This window comes from Bubalus bubalis, chromosome 6, assembly GCF_019923935.1.
Source record: "Bubalus bubalis isolate 160015118507 breed Murrah chromosome 6, NDDB_SH_1, whole genome shotgun sequence".
NCBI classification, from domain to species: Eukaryota; Metazoa; Chordata; class Mammalia; order Artiodactyla; family Bovidae; genus Bubalus; species Bubalus bubalis.
The window spans coordinates 103,643,687-103,663,175 of record NC_059162.1 but is presented as its reverse complement, the minus strand read 5'-3'; the positions used below and the strand labels follow the sequence as shown (position 1 = coordinate 103,663,175).

Below are 19,489 nucleotides of genomic sequence, written 5' to 3'. Positions count from 1 at the left end.
TGGGCTATCTGGGCTTCAGTTCAATGTTAAGCATGGAGTACCTACTGCATGCCAGGCTCCGTGCCTGGCAGGGCAGAGCCATGGGATGGGCACTGTTGACAGCTGTCCTGGCTGGCGGTGGTGATGACGGCCTTGCGGACTTTGACCCAACCTTCAATCACGGAGATGGTAGGTCACACACTGCCTTGGATGGCAGCTGTGAGATCAAGGGACCTTCAGTGGCACAAGTTACCCCCAGACAAGGACGAGCTCAGGAGGAGCCAGCCTCATCACTCCCATAGCAGCCTCATGTGGTGGGTCCTGTCACAATGCCCCTGTGATGGAAGAGGAAACTAAGCTCAGTTAGAGTTGATGCGACTTGACAAGATCACTCGGCTGCAGCAGGATCAGGATTTGAACCCTGGTCAATCTGTTCCCAAAGCAGGTGTTCTTTCCTCCAGGCCAGGTTAGGCTTTTGGCTTCTAAAAGGCATCAACAGGTGAGATGGACGATACCGGGCCCGGGTGTACCCATCACTTGGGAGATGGCCAGCAGAGGCAGGATGAGGGGCTGGGCAGGCACTGATCACAAGCATGGTCCTTCAATAAAACTGGGGAGAGGAGATGGGAGACACAAGATCTAGGGATGGAGAACCCTGAGGTCAGCCTGATATCTGCCCCCCTGTCTGCCTGCACCTTTTGACCTGAGGAAAAACCCTAGGCTCAACTGGGGCAGATGCCTGAGTCCCCACTCTACTATCGACTGGCCCCGTTACCTGAGACCAGGTGCTCTACTTCTGGAGCCTCGCTCTCCCTGGCTATGAAACAGTCTCCCCTCACTCCACCTGCAAAATGTCTTGCACACAAGGCAGGCGCTTAACCCAGCATCTGCTCCTGTGTTCTCTGGGCCTCTCTACCCCCATCGGCCCCAACCCCCTTCCTGGAAGTGGGCCCTGGGCTTGTCAGGGTTCCAGCCAGCTGTCAACCCCGCCCTGGCTGGCCAGTTAATGAGTGACCAGGGTGCTGGAGGCCAGCCTATAAAAAGCTGCCAGATGAGGAAGCAGGTGGGAGCCAGGTGGACGGCGGCGGGACACAGAGAGAGCGAGATGGCCAGCAGGGCGGTGTCAGGGTACCTGCTGTGTGCGGTTGCCCTGGTCTTCCTCATGCTGCTGCAGGGCACACAGTCAGTCTACATCCAGGTTTGTCCTGAAGGTCCCCACGGCGAGAGGCTGGGATGGAGAGGGAATGCTGGGAAACTCACTAAGGACAGTCCAGGACCCAGGGCTCAGCCCAACACCCAATCACACCACAGGGGCCAAAAGAGCAGGTGGGTGGAAGCAGCTGGAACGCCAATGACAGCGATGACAGTAATGATAACAATAAACTATGGTCATTCTGCGTTGCTCTCCTCAAGAGCCCATCCCGGTCAGAGGTCAGATGGGGAATCAGACATAGTGCCTGCCCTTGAAGAGCCCAGAAGGGGAGGGAGACTTCTTTAATGCTCCCACAACTCTGTGTATCCTCCCACGTGTGGGTGGAGAGGGGATGATGGCCACCAGAGAAGTTTGCTCAGAGAGTTAACTTGAGCTAACTCATCCCTAACATTGCAGGATGAGCAGGAGGGATCTAGGCACAGGGACCAGGACTGCTCCAGGAAGAGAAAGGCCCCAGCATACAGAAAGGCCCCAGGAGAAGACAGCAGGGGGTGCAGGTCTCCTCGAAGGGCAGCTGTGAGGCTAAAAGGAGTCCGTCGATGGAGGCAGGGCCTGCCTGCGGTGTGGCAAGCTGCCACTGGGCTCCTGGGTAGCGCATTCGACTGGGCATCCTGAGGAAGGAATAAGGAAATTCTGAGGTGGGGTGTGTCAGCTTCCCCCTGCAGCCTTGGCCTTGGAGCCAACCAGCTGGACTAGGCATTGCCATCATTTTTCCATGTTGGTTCGGGGCAATCACACAGTTACGGGGGGGGCGGTGGGGAGGTGGTGCCTGGGTACCAGGCACCTGGGAGGAGTGGAGTTTGACTGTCTCTGTCAGATGAGGTTCAGAGTGGGGAAGAGACGGGCAGCCGGTGGAATTTGAATCAAAGTCCACCCCCACCCCCGCCCCGTCTCCAAAGCCCATGCCTTGAACCGCCATGATCACAGCCTTGCTCAACCTCATCTCCCAGTTCGCCTCTGGCACAGGGGGATGTGAAGTGTCAGGCAGCACCTCCCCCCCTCAGGTGGTCTTCCATGCCTCAACTTTTCAACTCCGCGAGAACAGGGATGCTCCCTGGTCTCCTGGCAGCACCCTGCCCCCTTCCCTGCTCAGGCTGTGATGCCCGAGGTCTCCTTCCTCCTCTAGTACCAAGGCTTCCAGGTCCAGCTGGAATCGGTGAAGCAGCTGAGTGACCTGGTGGGTCAATGGGTGCCCGGCCCCGGCCTGCAAGACCAGAGTCCCCGGCCCTCTGTGTGCCATCACCCGGCCCTGCCGCTGGACCTCCGGCCCATCTGTGCCTCTAAGGATGCAGCTCGCATCTTCCAGGCCTTGAGTGAGTGTCCCCTCCCCCACGGAGCCACCTGACCCTCATGTTCTCGCCTCCCTGCACCCCAGGTCCTCTACCTCATGAGGTTTCTGTTAAGCACCTAGTGGCTGAGAATAGGGAGATTCAAGAAACTCAGCCCCTGCCCTTCCCGGCTAGGGCGCTGAAATCAGCCATTCAAGGAGCCCCTTCAGTCCCTAGCAACCCAGCCGGGATAATCAGCCCTCCTCTAAGACTTAACAGGTGGGGGGAAGGGACACTGGAAACGGATCCATAAAAATGACTGCAATACATGGGGCGACCAGGGAGGCACAGCGGGGACACAGGAGAGAGATGGCTCATGTCTGGGGACATGAAAGGGAATCTGAAAGGCTTCCAAGAGGGGGGTGACATCTAAGCTGAAATGTGCGGGATGAAACAGCTGATCAGGAGAATGCAGGAACTGGCTAGCACTAATTTTTTTTTCCTTTCGATTTTATTGGGGTATCATTGATTTAGAATGTTGTGTTGGCTTTGGGTATACAACAAAACGATTCAGTTATACATATACATCTATTCACTGTTGCTTTTCCAGATTCTTTCCTCTGTAACCTTAATTTATAACCTATATCTATATAGGTTAATCTATAACCTATAGATTCTCATATAGGTTATCACAGAATATTGAGTAAAGTTCCTTGTGCTGTACAGCAGGTCCTTGTTGGTTATCTGTCTTATATATAGTGGTGCTCAGGGGCAAAGAATCCATCTGCAGTGCAGGAGACACAGGGGACATGGGTTCAATCCCTGAGTGGGGAAGATGCCCTGGAGGAGGGCATGCAACACACTCCAGTATTCTTGCCTGGAGAATCCCATGGACAGAGAGGCCTGTTGGCCTACAGTCCATGGGGTCACAGAGTCGGACACGACTGAAGTGACTGAGCACGCATGTACGTATGCTAGTGTGTATACGCTCATCCCAAGCTCCTGATTTATCCCTCCCACCTCATTCCCCCTTTGGTAACTATATGTTTGTTTTGGGTGTCTGTAAGTCTGTTTCTGTTTTGTGAATAAATTCATTTGTATCATTTTTTAAAATTAGATTCCACATAGAAGTGGTATCCTGTGGTGATAGTCTTTGTCTAATGGCTGTTGTTCCATTGCTTAGTCCCTTAGTCCTGTCCAACACTTTGTAACCCCATGGACTGTAACCCACCAGGGTCCTCTGTCCATGGGGCTTCCCAGGCAAGAATACTGGATTAGGTTACCATTTCCTTCTCCAGGGGATCTTCCCAACCCAGGGACTGAGCATTTATCTCCTGCATTGGCAGGGGGATTCTTTACCTCTAAGCCAGCAGGGAAGCCTGACTTACCTCACTTAGTATGATCATCTCTAGTAGCCAGTATTTACTAAGCACTTACTAAGTACCAGGCCCTGGGTTAATCCCTTTGCCTGCCTGCTATCCTCACTACCCCTTGGCCAGGTTGATACTGTCTGTTGAGCAGGAAGGAAAACTCAGGCAGGGTTTGAATGACTCGCCCAGGCACTGCTAGGAGGACAGGACATGGGACTTGAGCCCAAGCCTCTCACTCTGCTTTTAAACTTTCTTGCTCTCAACCTGTGACAAAGATACCAGGCCCCTACCTCAGACCCTCTCAGAGGCAGGCCTTCTCTGGCTGCCTGGTCAGTGACTCTCTGGACCACAAATGTTTCAGTTTCAGCTGACAAGTGTTTTCCTCCACCCAGGGACCATCGCTAACGACGACTGTGAGCTGTGTGTAAATGTTGCCTGTACCGGCTGCAGCTGAGATGGCCTGGGTGCCCTGAGCTCACCCAGGAACCTTGGCCCCACCAGTCCACTGCCTTCAGAGCCTCCACTCCCATCCAGGCTCTGGGGGCCCCCACCACCACAGTCATCCCCTCTCCTCCAGGGCCCGACAGCTCGATCTGGTGCAAAGCAACTGGACCCACAGTTGGAGAAGAGTTTGGTTCCTGGAGCAGCCCTGCTGCTGAATAAAGATTCTCCACCTACACTTGGAGCCAGGCATCCATTTGTTCATCCCCAGGAGGCTTGAGCAGAGCTTCCCTAGGTTAGCTTCCCTAACCCCTGAGTTAGGCATTTTCCTGGTTTCCTTGTCTGTGGAGTTGGTTCATTAAGCTCTGTTTCATATCGGAAGAGTGAGGCTGTGAATGGAAATGAATCGCCTGGGATCACAGAGTTGGGAAGGCACAGAGCACCCAGACCCATCTGACCCCCAAGCTAAGCTCAGGGCCTGGCCCAGCTACAGAGCCAGAGCTTCTGTGCTCCTGATGGAGTTGGGGGACGATGAGGGGAGAATGGGAGGAGGAAGGGGGCTCTCTCCTGAAGGTGGGAGTGGGGTGGGACAGGTGGAGAGAAGAGCCACTCGGTGCGCCTTCTGGGCTGATTCTGCCCACGCCCCCCCCCCCAACCCCCTCTGCCTTACTGCACCCTTGTCCCCCTTCCTGGGCTCCCCAGGACCATCTGGCCAGCTCCAGGTGGGAGGCCTTCCTTCCCTCTCTTCACCCTGGTGGCCCCGAGGAATATTAATGATCCCAGCATCTCCTGAGCATCTGCTACACCCTAGGCACTGCTCTGAACTCTCTGCGGATATTAACTCACTGAGTTCTCACAACAGTCCAGTGCAGCATATACTTCATTATTATTACATCCACTTTACGAGTGAGGGACCCAGGTACAGAGAGGGCTAGTGAGCCCGGGATCACAGGCTCAGCATAGTGGCAAAGCAGGCTTCTTCCCAGGAAGTCTGGGCCAGGGTCTCTGCTCTGAACCGCCATGTTACTGCCTCCCTGTGACCCCAGGCCCTGGCCACAGCTGAGTACACCCAAGGGAGGATGCCCTGCAGCCACCGCCTTCCTCCAAGGGCCTTCCGAGCTCTTCTTGAGGCTGGGGATTCCTGGGAGAAGGGCTTCCCAGGGTGGCTTCCTCCTCGGCCTCTGTCCCAGGTAACCAGAGAGGAGAAAATCCTTGGGCCGTGCCCTCTGAACACAGATACCAGGGCCACGGCCATGGTGAATCCCTCCAGACTAGCTGCCCTGAGGCCAGTGGCCACTCCAGCTCCTTCCTCTGCTCCCCTCACGGGGGCCTGGGGGCCTTTGCAAGGCCTCCTACATCTCTCTGGGCTCCTCTCCTTCCTCTGTCATCACTGCCTCCCAACTCCTACAACCCCTGCCAGCCCAGAGATTCCTCCCTGCCCTGCACCCTGCAGGCTCTCTATGCCCACCATGCCAGACGTACACCACAGCACTGCTCCGACAGTGCCCCTTACCCTTCTGAGGCTCCCCAGTACCATCTCTCACGTCTAACCTGAGGCCAGCACCATCTGGCCTCGTCTCCCACCTGCCAGGGGAGGAGGCAGTAAAGGCAACTGCCACTGAGTGAGCACCTACTATATGCGAGGCACATGGTGGAGCCATCTGCACAGAAATAATAACAGTGTCAGCAAAGTGCTCACACGGGCCCCCAGGGACCTCTAAAAGCCTTTCCTCTATTACCCATTTTAATCTTCACTCAACCCTACGAAGTAGGGATTCTTGTCATTCGCATTTTACAGATAAGGAAACTGAGGAATGAATAGGTTAACTAACCTGCCGAAAGTCACACAACTGGTAACGGGTGATGCCTGAATTGACAGAGTGTGGCTTCAGAGTGGGAGCATTAAGTGTTTCTGCCCCACCACCATTCTCATCAAGTGCCCCTGCAACCTTGGGAGGAGGGATCTGTTATCATCTCCATTCTCAGATGAGGAAACCAAGTCTCAGAGAAGGGTACAGAGCCTATCAATGACCAGGTCAGGCTCAAACCCAGCCCTGTGCATCTCCTGGGCTCTACGTCATCCAGGCTGAACCATGCCAGTGCCATGGACCTTCCTGATTCTGTGTCTGCATTAAACCCCATCCATTTTCTGAAATGCCTTCTGCCTCTGTCCCTTCACACTGATTTTGAAATTACATCCATCCCAGTGCAAATTCCAAGGGCTAATGCAAACGCCCTGCCTTCTCTCCCCATTCACAGAGCCTTACTGACCTCTGCCCTGAAGATGCCTCACCCTCTGATTCCTGAAGCCCAGGGAATCCTGCCAGAATCACCCCGGGCACTTCTTCCTTCCCTAAGAAGGACCCTGGTTGCGTCCTTTTCCCTCATTCCCTCTACCGTTCTCTGTGGTTTGTATTTTGTTTTGTTGTTTTGACCACTTATTGCATTCTCTCCTGTTTGCATCTGAACTTTTCTTGCATTACACACACATTTACACCCACTATTTCTGGGTGTGTGCTGTGTGTGTGCATACTAAGTCGTTTCAGTCATGTCCAGCTTTTTGCAACTCCATGGACTGTTACCACCAGGCTCCTCTGTCCATGGGATTCTCCAGGCAAGAATACTGGAGTGGCTTGCCATTTTCTTCTCCAAGGGATCTTCCTGACCGAGGGATGGAACCCGATTCTCTTATGCCTCCTGCACTGGTAGGTTTCTTTACCACTAGCGCCTCCTGGGAAGTCAGTACAATTACAATTCCGGTTTTACAGAGGAGGAGATGAGGCTCAGAGTGGGTAAGCGACTTTCCAAACATCACGCAGGACGTGGAAGACCTGAGCAGGACCACAGGGCTGGAACGGTGTAGCTGTTGCTTGCCCTGCCCTGTGTGTACAGGATCAGCCCCGTGGCGGGCCTCACCTGCCCCGGGGCTCAGAGGGACTTTCCCAGACTCCAAAGCCATTAATCCACAGGGAGGCCCAGGGAGCAGCAAGGATGAGGGGGCATGAAGACTCCTCCTGGAGGGGCGAGGAAAGGCTGCCCTCTGAGAGGAGGCACGGGGGTGAGGACTTGGCCCCGAGCAGGAGTGATGTGGTCAGGAATGTGGAAAGTGGAACAAAGGATAGGGTGAGAACTATGGCTTGGGGTGTGGGCCCTGGGGGCGGGGCGGGGAGGGGTGGGTGGGTAGGAGGGGGGTGGGGGTGGGGGTGGGGCGGGGGCTGGGGGGCGGCGGCAGGCAGGAGGCAGCGCTTAAGTGGTCAATGTGGGGCTAGATCGTGAGGCCCCTTGAACACTCTCCAGCCAGGGGCTGACCGCATAGCCCCTCCGTGCCTGTGTTGGTCATCCAAAGCAGCTCAGGTGCTCTCCTGTGGTTTAGTGGGCTTGATGACCCCGAGGATGGTGAAAGAAAAGCAGAGTTTCCACCTGCCCATTGATGGATGGTGGACTCAAGTCCCCTCAGCGTCTGTGCAAGGAGGCAGCCCGAGGGGGTGCTGGCTTGGCAGAAAGAGTGGCATGCTTGCACATAGCACACTGAATCCTGAGCTGGTGAGGGCAGGGTAGGCATCCCTAAAGTGTAATGATGAGTAGACTGACGGATAAAAGAAGGAACGAACGCAACACACAGAGGGCTCTGGAATCTGGTTTATTAGCCGCGGGTGGGCATGGATCTTGGGAAGCATCAGCAGCTCCGGTGGGGCAGGGGCTGGGCACCCCTCAGGCTGCTCTCTCCTCACTCCTGCATTCGGGGTAGGTTGAGCTGTGAGGAGGAGGAGCGCCCTGCGGGGGAGGGACAGAAGGCAGGGAGTACTATCTGTTCTAGCATCCAGCACAGGCCGCGTAGGCACAGATCTCACACGTGCTTGGATCCGCAGCGATGGCCCCTGGACGGGAGAGACGGAGCCCCGTGAGCGCAGCTTCCCTTCCCCAAAGCTCCCTCCCTCACTTGAGCCAGAGTTCGGACACCCGCTACCCAGGAGAAACCGAGGCCTGTCCTTTCTGACCAGCGGGACTTTCAGCAACAAACCAGGACACAAGTACCACTCAAGCCAGCCAAAATTAGAAGAGTCGACTCAACAGCTGAGACCAGAAGAACCCGGAAGCACAACAGAGGGCTTAACAGACCCACCAATCAGAGTAGAGCCCGTCCTCGGAATCCCACCAATCAGAACACACCTCTCCTTCATGAGCTACAAATCCCGGAATCCATGGGCCCCCGGCTCTTCAGAGAGAGGGTTACTCACCCAGCCTGTCCAGGATCTCCTGGGCGTTAGACTCCTTGCAAAGAGGCTTGAGTTCTTCGGGAAAAGTAGGCAAGCTACAAAGGTTGGAAGCGATGTGTCCACTAGGATTTCTAGGGATCCTAGGCTCCTGGAGCTCCTGGAGGTCCTTGAGCTTCTTCACCGACTCCAGAGAAAAGGAGAAGTCTCCATCCTGAGAGAGATATGTTCGGAGTGCTGCAGCCTGCTCCCTGACTGCCTCCTCCAGGAGTGACCCCTCTCCCGGCCCAGAGGCGCTCAAGCAGTGTTTGCGGCATATGGGAGCCAGGTGCTCCGCAGTGGGGCAATATGAGGTAGTCAGAGTTCAGGCTTTACAGCCAGACACTAGGCTTGGATCCTGGTTTTGCTTTGGAATCATGAACAGGTCATTACACTCCGGGAGCCTAGGTTCTGCATGTTATATGAGGAATGGAGAAAACAGACACGAAGTGTCAGGGACACAATAGGTGTCTACTAGTGGGAGCCATGGTGCTGATCTGTGGGGAGAGACCCAGAGCTGGGACCAGATCCAGGCTTCCTGAATCCACGTGGCTGTACCGGGTTGTCTTCACCTCTGCCTGAGAGCAGTGTGGGCTGATCCCGTGGCCCCCAGCTCCAGCCTGGGGCCTGGCTGATGTTTGAGAAGCAGTAAAAGGCCTCCCGGGGCCTGGCTGTGGAGCCAGAGTGGGGCCCCTAATGAGTGCCAGGCTGGCCTTTTAGCTGGCATCCTCACCAGTAGGGACACCCTCCCATCAGGACCTTCAGGGTATCCAGGTGGTTTCTGAGACCCAGGTCAGGGCTTTGGCTGAGAAGTAAGGTCTGGAATGAAACTGAAACTGAGCTCCTTCGCTTCCCAACCACGTGCCCATGACAAATTACAAACTCTAAGGCTCCATTTTCCCTCCTTTAAGAAATGGGGCTAGCAATCCCTTCTTCCCAAAGTGATCCTGGGGCCCCAGTGGAGCCTGGTCACGGCAAGCACTCTGTAAATTGGCTGGTCACCTGCCTTTCCCTGACTGTTTCTCTTCTCTCTTCCTGATCTTTCTATGAGTTTGAAAACGAAAGGTGTGAGAGGCAGGACTGAGAAGGAGATCCGTGGGGCAGAACCAAGCCTTAGACATACCGCACCCTCAGTCCCCAGGGAGGGGTTGCTTTATCAGAGGACAGGCCCTGCACCCTGGAGGTAGAGAGCAGTCTGGGCAATGGTGGGGACAGAGAACTTACCTTCACGATGACTCCCCCTGTCAGGGTGGCCCAGGCTCCAAGGAGGCACAGGGCGGACAGCAGGTAGGTGTTCATGGCGGCAGCACCCAAGAGAGAAGAGTGACTGGTTCTGGATGCCAGGGGGAAACAGTGGGACTTTTAAAGAGGGCAGGGTTACTGAGTAACTCAGGAGTCTTGATGAGCATCTCAGCTGCTTGCTGGTCAATTCAATCCTAATCAGATAAGGCTCAAGACCGCCCTGGCAGATAAGAGATCAGTCCAGGGAAGCGTCAGAGCCCCAGCCCCTCCCTGGGCTCCCACTTTAACCCACCACTGGACTGGGTTCTGCATTCATTCACCAACCACTCACACTCACTGATGGCTCGGGGCCAGGCCATGTGCCAGGGTGGGGCTGCAGACTGCACCCAGCCCTTAAAGAGGGCGGCCCAGGCAGGGGCAAGTGCAGGGTTATTAGGGGAGTGGGTAGGCAAGGGGAATGGAGGGGCTATTCACCCAGCCCAGGGGCAGGGAAGTTCAGGAAGTTTTCCCAAAGGAGGTTATGCCAGCACTTGGTTTTAGAGAATGGGTGAAAATTTTCTTAGAGAAGGGGCCAAGGGTAGAAGGCCATTTTTTGCTGAGAATGCCACATGTGGGATAGCAGGGAAGTAAAATAGGCCTGGTAGAAGTGGGGAAATGTGAGTAATTCAGCCTGGGGGGAGGAGGAGGTTTCAAGGGGGCTTCGAGTCATGAGAGATGACACAACCAAGGCGGGTACTAGGTTTGCCACTGTGACTTTGAGAGAGGACTCTGCTCTGTCATCCGTAGGCCTGGGTTCAAGCCCCATCTACTGCCCCATTTCGATGTACGTGAATTTGGGCAAATTGTTTCCATCTCTGAACTTCAGAGCTCCCTGTATTCTCTCTGGGAACCAACATGATAATGCATATCTCATAGGAGTGAGAATTAATGAGGTTAGAAAGACGCTTACCTCAATGCCTGGCATGCAGAAAGCACACAGTTCAGACCTCTGAGTTATTATTATTTTGGTCAACAGCAGCAGCAGCTTCTGGTTCCCTTTGGCCCCTCTGGGGATCAACCTCCTGGTCTGAGCCACAGTCTGTTCTCATCCTGTGCCGGGTCTGCTGCCCTGTCCATCCAGCAGGTTCGTATCATCCTCAAATGTGTTTTTTCTCCTCCTTCCTGATTCCCTTGACCCCTGCTTCTCTCACCATCTCCCCCATCCCTCCACCGCATCCCTTTCTTTTTTCTGCTCCCCCTCCCACAACTAACTCAGCCTAATCTCCTCCATCCTGGCCTTTCCTGCCAAGCTCGACTCTGACTTCGAATATGTGGTTCCATTTGCCTTGGAAGGTTTTTTCTTCCTCATCACTAGATGAACTCCTACTTAAACGTTAAGGCCCAGATCCAGTAACCCCCACTGCATCCTCAGCTAAATAACCTCTCTTTGTTTTCACAGAACCAGATAACATTCCCTACCTGGGATCTGGTCGAGTTGGGTTACTTGGGTGTGTGTCTTTGCCCCTCTAGACTCTGACCCCCATGAACTCTGTACTCCAGCAGAGTGCATGTTTATTGTATTCTTTTTGAGCAGAGCCTCCTGGACACAGAGGAAGGGCAGCCCCAGGAGCTGCTTTGTTCTAATCTACAAACCAATCTGGCTGGAAGCCAGGGAGGCTCCAAACAAAGAGGTGGGGGTGGGAATCCCTGGGTGGGGAGAGTCAACACTGAAGGGGAAATTGGAGGGAACTTCAAAGGGGTTCAACCCCAGGGAGGAGCAAGAAACACTTGGTTAACCTGCCCTCTCAGGCTAATCCTCAGAACCAGACTAAACTTCCCTCCTTTTCTAGAGTGTGTGTGTGTGTGTACACAGAAGTGTGTGTGTGGACTGAAGTGTGTTAGTGTGTATGAGGGGTGCGTATATGTGCTGAAGTCTACGTATCCAGAACAGCCATGTGGTGGCCTCTGCTAGCTGAGAGCTGGGTGGGAGTGAACACCAGTGGAGGGTTAGGTATGGACAGGGTACAGTAGGGTTAAGGATGGAGTTTGGGTGGAAGGTAAGGCTAGAATCAGGGTAGAATTTATTGTGACTGGGATGGAGGTGAGCACAGGTACAGACCAGGAGGAGTGTAGCTGAGGTTGCTGCTACCGTTGGAACTGGGGCTGCGTGGACTTGAGCTGGGCTAGCGTGGAAGCTGGGTTAAGACCACTCAGGTTTCCAGCTGGGGCTGGAGTTACCCTAGGGCAAGATGAAATAGCAGAGAGTGATAGGAGTTCAGGTTAGGACTCGAATTTGAGTTTGGGTCAGGATCAGGGTGGAGCTGAGCTTGGGCATGGGGTAAGGGTCAGGTAAGGGTTAGAATTGGGGGTGTGGCTAGGATGATGTGGGGACTGTCCCTGACATGGAGGTTGGCTCGAGTGAGGTTCAGGTTCTGTGCTTGGTTAAAGTTGGAGTTGAGTCTGCAGTGGAGATGGAGGAGTGGGTCAGGGTCAGGTCTGTGACTGGGGTTGGACCTGGAGCTTGACTGGGATTCAGTTTAGCATCAAGGATGGGGTTGAATAGGCTGCTGTGAGCTGAGGAGCCCTGTCTGGTTCCCTTTGGTTCTTCAGTGCTTTCCCTCCTGAGGCACCATGGGATTGGGGTGAAGGGAGGGGGCTTTGGTTCCTGGAGCCTCTTTCTCCCATACCCCCTTAGCCAGGGCTGACCTGGTACACACCAGGGGTGGGGTGGGTGGGGGTCTAGGTGTGTGGGAGTGACATAGCTCCGCACTGTGGGAAAGAGGAAATGGCTCCCAGGCCTCAGCCCTTTGGGCCTGACCCTACCCAACCCTGCCTCTGACATCTGCCCTGGGAAATGGAAACCAGTACCCTCCCTCTCTCTCCCCGCCAATTCCGTGGCCCAGCCTGGGCCCAGGTGTGGATCCAGGCCCCCTCCCTCCTCTCCTGCATTGAAGCTGCTGGATCTTGGGGCCCCCTTGGAAGCCTGGGGTTCTGGACCACCCCAGGCCCACACCTGAGTCCTGTGGTCTTGGTTCCCCAGCACCCCAACACCTCTCATCATTCCTTACAGGCAGCAAGTGGGTCAGTCTGGGTTGTTTGGGGACGCTCACATCCAAGGCCACCTCTTCTGACAAACTCCTGAATCTCCATAGCCTTCCAGGCCATACCACCTCTATCTGCCTCCCCACATGAAAACCCATCAGTGGCTGCCCAACACCTTCAGAAGGAAGCCCAGACTCCCTGTCCTGGCATTCAAAGCTCATCATGGTCAGCTCCCTGCTCACCTTTCACCCAGGATCGCAAGTCTCCCCAGGAGTGGGCAGGAAAGAAGGAGCCCAACCTTTTTGGCACCAAGGACTGGTTTCATGAAAGACAATTTTTCCATGGACCAGGGTGGGTGGGTGGGGAAAGGCTTAGGGATGATTCAAGTGCTTAAATTTACTGTGTACTTTATTTCTATTATTATTACATCATCTCCACCTCTGATCATCAAGCATTAGATCCCAGAGGTTGGGGATTCCTGATGTTGGTAGAATAGCTCCAGTTTTGGAGCCATGCAGCCCTGGGGTAGAGTCCCTGCTCATCAGTGAATAGTGGTGTGCCCTTTCTGAGCCTCAGTGTCTATATCAGAAAAGTGGAAAAAATGACGACTATATTGTAGATTTTGGATTGCCTGGAAAACTCTCCTCACTGGCTTCCAGCCCCAGCAAGACTGTATTAAGACCATATCTGTCCCCTGGGCTCCACCAGCTTTCTATTCTTTCCCCTGATAAAATCTACCAATCTGTCCCACCCACTCTCCTACAAAATCCTGAGAGCAGAGCCTATGTCTTGCTCCGTGGTGGCCCCAGTACCCACACAAGGCTTGGCACTTAGTGGCTACCCCTGATCCCACAGGAGACCCGAACCAGTGAAGTCGCTCACTCATGTCCGACTCTTTGCGACCCCATGGACTGTAGCCCACCAGGCTCCTCCATCCATGGAATTTTCCAGGCAAGAGTACTGGAGTGGGTTGCCATTTTCTTCTCCAGGGGATCTTCCTGACCCAGGGATTGAACCCAGGTCTCCTGCGTTACAGGCAGATGCTTTACCGTTTGAGCCACCAGGGCAGCCTGGAGACCAGAGAGGCTGTGGTATTTGAACTAATCACAACATTAACAGTAACAGGGAGTGAGGATTGAGCACTCGGTCTGGGTATGTGCTTTATGGGTGTGGAAACCAGACCCCGGCCTGCAGCCCAGCCACCCCTTACCCACTCTGGCAGCTGCTGGGAGTCCCCCTGTTATTGGGGTGCCCTCTGGACCCTGTGAGGTTGCCGACTGCCATCGTTTTTGGCCTAGAGGTTGTTGAACTCTTGGGTTGTGGTGACCTCAGCATGGTTCCAGTGTGCCTGTTAAAGTTGGGCGCCCTGAGACCCAGTCCTCCCAGGCCTGGCTCTGCTCCCCTGAGGGCGGGAGGCCTCAGCTGACCCCAGGAAGGAAGGCCTGGAGCAGAGCGCAGGTGGGAGGCTGGAGATTCCCGTATTGATCTGTGTGGCCAGGAGCAGGGTGCGGCCCACAGTTCACAGGCTCCCCATCCCGCTTGTAAACACGTCCTGGACGTTCTTCCGAGAGCCCAGAACTGCCTGAGGAAGACAGCCAGATGTATGTGAACCTCCGACCAGCTCTGGGAATGCCTGAAGAGTCACTGTAGAGCCCCACTGTATAAGTGCGCACACTGAGGCTCAGAGGCCCGGAGAGGTTAAGATGCCACAACTTTCCCGAGGGCGTGGGCAGAAGCTTCGGGCACAGTTGCCCTGATGGTGCTCGGCATGAGGGCACCTAGCCAACAGAGAGGGAGGCACAGACACAGGCATGGGGCAGGCGGGCTCAGCCTAGAGGAAGGCGCAGCTTTTCAGACTCATTGCCAAGGTGGGCTTGGCAGCAGCTGTGGTCACAAAGTTGTAAATTCCAGAGCAGAGGCCAGTTCTCACAAGTGCCAAAGAAAAGCTGAAACTTCTGCTTGGTTCGTACCTCCTGCCCTGTCTTCCTGGCCCTCAGACTTCCGTCTTCGCAGAAGGAGGAGAAGAAGGGTGAAGCCACTGAGTCAGACCCTGTTTTACAGCGACACCCATTTCACAGAGAAGGAAAGTGGACAACAGAGTGGGAATGTGAAGCCTATGGGCTCGAGCTGAAGTCCAGGTTGGGGTTCAGGGTGCCCTTCCCTCTCCCAGGTGCTGGGGTGGGCAGGATGTCTCCCGTGATGCTCTGGGGGGGCAGCTGGGGAGTGGACAGAGGGTGTGTCTGGTTGTTTGCTTGGCAGTGTCATCTCACGTCCCCATGGCCTGGTGAGGATGAGGCACCTGGGGAGCTCCATTCACCATCTGCTCCCCACATGGCAGGCCAGCTGCTGCCTCATCCCCCCAGCAACTACCCCCCCCAAACCTGGCCCCCTGTGGGCATTGACCACAGAAGCAACCACTGCACCCAAAGGCTGTCAGGGAAGGAAGGGGACCCATCTGGAGCTCCTGCCATGGGCCCCAGAGCCCACAGGCTAGAGGGAGGAGAGGACACGGGCACAGTTCCCCTGGGGCTCCTGGGGGAAAAAGGTGCCCCTGAGACCAGGTCTGGGGACACTTACCAGACCAGGTGGTGTTTGAACTGGGCCTTGATCAATGAGAGGATTTGGACGGACAGAGATGGGGGCTGCACAGCAAAGGCTGGCATCAGAAAGCCCAAAGTAGGAGGACGGGCTGAAGCAGAGAGTGTGACACCCTCTGGCTGTGGGTGAGCAGTCAGAGGAGGCTCTACACATCAAGTGGAGGCGTTTTGCCCTCGACTTGGTGACAGTGGGAAGCCAGGGAGGAGAGGGAAGCTGTGATTTAGAAACACCATCATGGCCCTTGGAGTTGGGAGTGGACCATCTAGGCATGGCTGCTGCACTGGTCTAGGAGAAAAGGGGTGTGTCCCACCCTCATGGTGCCCCGAGAGGGCCAGGGGTGATTGGAAGGATGGTGTTGCAGGGGAATGATGGGTCTTGACCTGTGGAAGAGAAGCAAGAGAAGGGGGCAAGAAGGGGAGGTAGATGGACCCTTGGGATCTGCAACATTCCAGGGCCTGGGCTGGCTGCTTCCATCTGACTGCTCATGGATGGTCTCATCAACACTTTAATCCCATTATACAGATGAGGAAACTGAGGCTCAGAGAGGGCAATGTCTTGCCCACATGGAATTTTACGTTCTTCTGACTGCAGAGTCTATGTTGTTTCCATGGTCTCAGGTGTGATTCTGGCCTTTGAGGCCTGCAGGGAACGTGCTCAGGCACAGGCCAGCAGCCCACAGTAGACCAGTTTCTGGTCTGACCAGGAAATCTGGGGGTGGGGGGACAAGGAGGAGGGTAGGAACTGCCTGGGGGCAGGAATGAGTAGTATAGATAGATCTGGATGCCTGTCCAAAGGGCCACAGCAGGGAGGAGCAGTGACAGGGGCCAGGCCAGGAATATGATGAGAAAGGGGGAAGAACAGATCTGAGGGTCCTAACCCCAGCTCTATCCAAGGCAAGTTGTCTCCCAGGACGGGGGCCACAGGGGGAGACACGAGTGGCTGATGAGGTTAGGAGCCATCCAGCCCTCCCTTCCGATAGAATGCTTCTCTCCTGTCTGCGGTTCATGGTCACACACAGGCACACCAAGGCACACAGTCACAATCATACAGGCAACACACATACCCAGGCACAGATACACAAGCACACACATACAAGGTCTTGCACACATGCGCGGAAGGCCACACGAGCACAATCAGCACCCGCAGTTACCCTGACTTACGGGACCTGCACACACACGGCCCCCGCCCCCACCCCAGTCACACAGCTCACACACTCACGCTCTCTGAGGACCGTTCCCAGGAAGGCCTCTGCCCGTGGACGTCACTCAGGCATGGGAAGGGTGAGAAGTGTCCTCGGACGTCTTTATTGCCATTGTTGGGACAGGAAGTTGCCTCTCTGACCTTCTGGGGGCTGCGTCCTGAGAGGGGTGGCATTCACCCAGTGACGTCAGCTCAGACTAGGGTGGGGTGCGTTGGGATGGGTGTGGAGACTGGCCCCAAGGAAGGTCAAGGGCAACCAGGGAGTGTTGTGGAAGAGGTCATAGGCCTTGGTGCCAAGAGCAGACCGGAGTAAGGCAGCTCTGGGTTCCCATCCCCTTGCCAACCTCTCACAACGGTGACCTTGGGCAAATGACTTCACCTCTCTGAATGGCAATGTCCAGCAGTAAAAGGGAGATAAATGACATCAACCTCCAAGGCACTGGGAGTGCTAACTCAGATAACGGCTGTCAAGTGCTGGGCACAGAGCCTGGCAAATAGTGGCAATAATCATAATGTTCGTGATGGCCAAAGGGGTTGATGTGTGAGTGCGGGCGGAGGTGGGGGGGGGGCTCAGAGGGAGGGGTGGGAGGACAAGGGTGGATGTACAGTGGCAAGGCTTGTTGTGGCTGGCCTGACCATGGCCCTCCCCACACCTGCCCAAATAATGCATCAGCTGAGGTCCCAGAAGAGCAGAGCCTCAGGAAACTCAGCTGGGGTGGATGGCGGGGTGACCTTCCCCACCCTAACCTTGGAGTAGGGGACAGTGGGCACCACTGGGGCTGAGCCAGGGCAGCAGGCTCAGGTGTTGTTGTTCAGTAGCCAAGTTACGTCCAACTCTTTGCAACCCCATGGATTCCAGCACGCCAGGCTTCCTTGTCCTTCACGATCTTGCCCAGAGTTTGCTCAAACTCATGTCCTTTGAGTCAGTGATGCCATCCAACCATCTCATTCTCTGTTGCCCCGTTCTCCTCCTGTCCTCAATCTTTCCAAGCATCAGGCTCTTTTTTTAACGAGTCAGCTCTTCACATCAGATGGCTAAAGTATTGGAGCTTCTTCAGCATCAGTCCTTCCAATGAATATTCAGGGTTGATTTCCTTTAGGATTGACTGCTTTGATCTCCTTGCCGTCCAAGGGACTCTCAAGAGTCTTCTCCAGCACACTGCTGGAAAGCATCAATTCTTCGGCACTCAGCCTTCTTATAGTCCAACTCTCAAATCTGTACATGACTACTGGAAAAGCCATAGTTTTGACTAGATGGACCTTTATTGGCAAAGTGATGTCTCTGCTCAGAGGCTGCTCTAGAGTGGGCCCCACTCCAGACTAGAGGGGGCTCCTTGGCTCCCTCCAGCAAGCTTTCATGATGAGAGAACAGATTCTGAGAGCTGGGCCCTGGGGTCCCTGTCTATCTGGAGCAGCACCCAGCTCTGTGGGGGCCGCAGAGGAGAACAGCACTTGTGGTAAAGGAAGCCTTCCAAACAAGTAAAAGCACACAGCTGGTGGCCCTGCGCCCTCTGGCGGCCTCTGCTCCTTACTGCAGCCTCATGGCTTTGTTCTAAGGCTCCAGTTCCTTGCCTGGTACCAACTGACAGAGCAGTGCAGTGGAGTGCAGGCACTGGGGCTGGACGGCCTGGGTTTGAGATAAGGGGCTGGACGGCCCAGGGCAGGTGACTTAATCACTTTGCAGCTCAGATTCTTCCTTTGCAGTAGGTTGATAACAAGAGTGTCTACCACACAGCTGAAGGGGAAATCTGATCACCTGCATCAAGTACTTGGAGTACATAAAGAAACAAGGAATACATGGTGCCTGCCCTACTCTGACTTCTGGGGTCAGCGTTGCTCGGGGACACAGCTTGAGAGCAGGGCCAAAGCAGCCTCGGACCTGGGGTTGGACTCTGGCTCTGGTGCAGTCCCTTACCAAATGTGTGGTTGACTAGTTGCTTATCATATGGAGGGAGAGATACCAGGAGGTTAAGTCCAAAATCCTCTGGAAAATCATGCTGGAGATAAACACAGTGTCTCAGTAAGCCCAACATGGCCATTTTTCCTAATTCTTGGTTACAGTCTGTCTTGGAAGCAGCTGACTTGCATCCAAGGGCAATGTTTTACAGAACATGTATCTTTACCCAGTAGAATGACACTCGGTGTTGAGATGCTCAGACAAAAGGGACCCTGAAGTAGACAGCGTTGTATGGGTTAAGTCAGAAGCAGGGAGAGGTCTTGGGCAGGATCATGGGATTGGTAGGAAGTCCTCCCGCTCCTGAGACAGACCACAGCTTCACGTCTATTTCCCACCAGTGTTGTTGGTCTTCCATCAGTGTCATCGAGCATGCTTCCATCATCAGGTTGGGACACTAACACTCATCCCATAGGATCGCTGGTGCTTGGCTCTTAACTACCAATCCGCCACTTCTCTAGCTTCAACCCCACCCATTCTCCATGCTACTCTAGCTTCCCAGCCCGGCTCAGCATAGTGATATAAATGGAAATGCCTTCCCTGTCCATCTAGGACCCTACGAGGACTCAAAATAGCCCATGCCCACTCCAAGGTTTCCCTAAGCCAACGCCCCAGCCTCAGTATGACCTAACTGCTCACCCCCAGAATCTTCCTGCCAGGTGGCACCTTCAGAGTAGCTTCCCTGGGCAGTGTCCCTGTGTTGGCATTTGCTCCCTGTCATGGGAAGTCTGCACCCCCTACAGACAGGAACTGTGGCTTTCTCATCTCTGGATTTCTCAGGGGAATGCCTGACACTCTGGGCTCCACAGACATTAAGAAGCTCCACTTTCACCTTTTGGAAGGAGCTCTCTGGGAAGGCAGTGCTGGGGGCAAGACTAGGGTCTGGGGGAATTCCCCTGGAGTAATGCGGATGGTGTTAAGAGAATATGAGGTTGGAGTCAAAAGATCTG

The 19,489-nt window shown here is 54.8% G+C and overlaps 2 protein-coding genes across 2 annotated transcripts; one reads left to right on the top strand and one right to left on the bottom strand.

Moving 5' to 3' along the window:
- The first annotated feature begins 1,023 nt into the window (after positions 1–1,023).
- GUCA2B (guanylate cyclase activator 2B) lies at positions 1,024–4,507 on the top strand. The gene is made up of 3 exons (XM_006050944.3): positions 1,024–1,177; positions 2,319–2,505; positions 4,223–4,507. The coding sequence occupies exons 1-3, from the start codon at positions 1,031–1,033 to the stop codon at positions 4,282–4,284; spliced, it is 396 nt and encodes a 131-aa protein (XP_006051006.2). The 5' UTR covers positions 1,024–1,030; the 3' UTR covers positions 4,285–4,507.
- Positions 4,508–7,895: 3,388 nt separating this feature from the next.
- On the bottom strand, positions 7,896–9,905 carry GUCA2A (guanylate cyclase activator 2A). The gene is made up of 3 exons (XM_006050945.3): positions 9,749–9,905; positions 8,510–8,699; positions 7,896–8,149 (listed from the first exon to the last, which is right to left on the bottom strand). The coding sequence occupies exons 1-3, from the start codon at positions 9,821–9,823 to the stop codon at positions 8,085–8,087; spliced, it is 330 nt and encodes a 109-aa protein (XP_006051007.1). The 5' UTR covers positions 9,824–9,905; the 3' UTR covers positions 7,896–8,084.
- Positions 9,906–19,489: the final 9,584 nt, after the last annotated feature.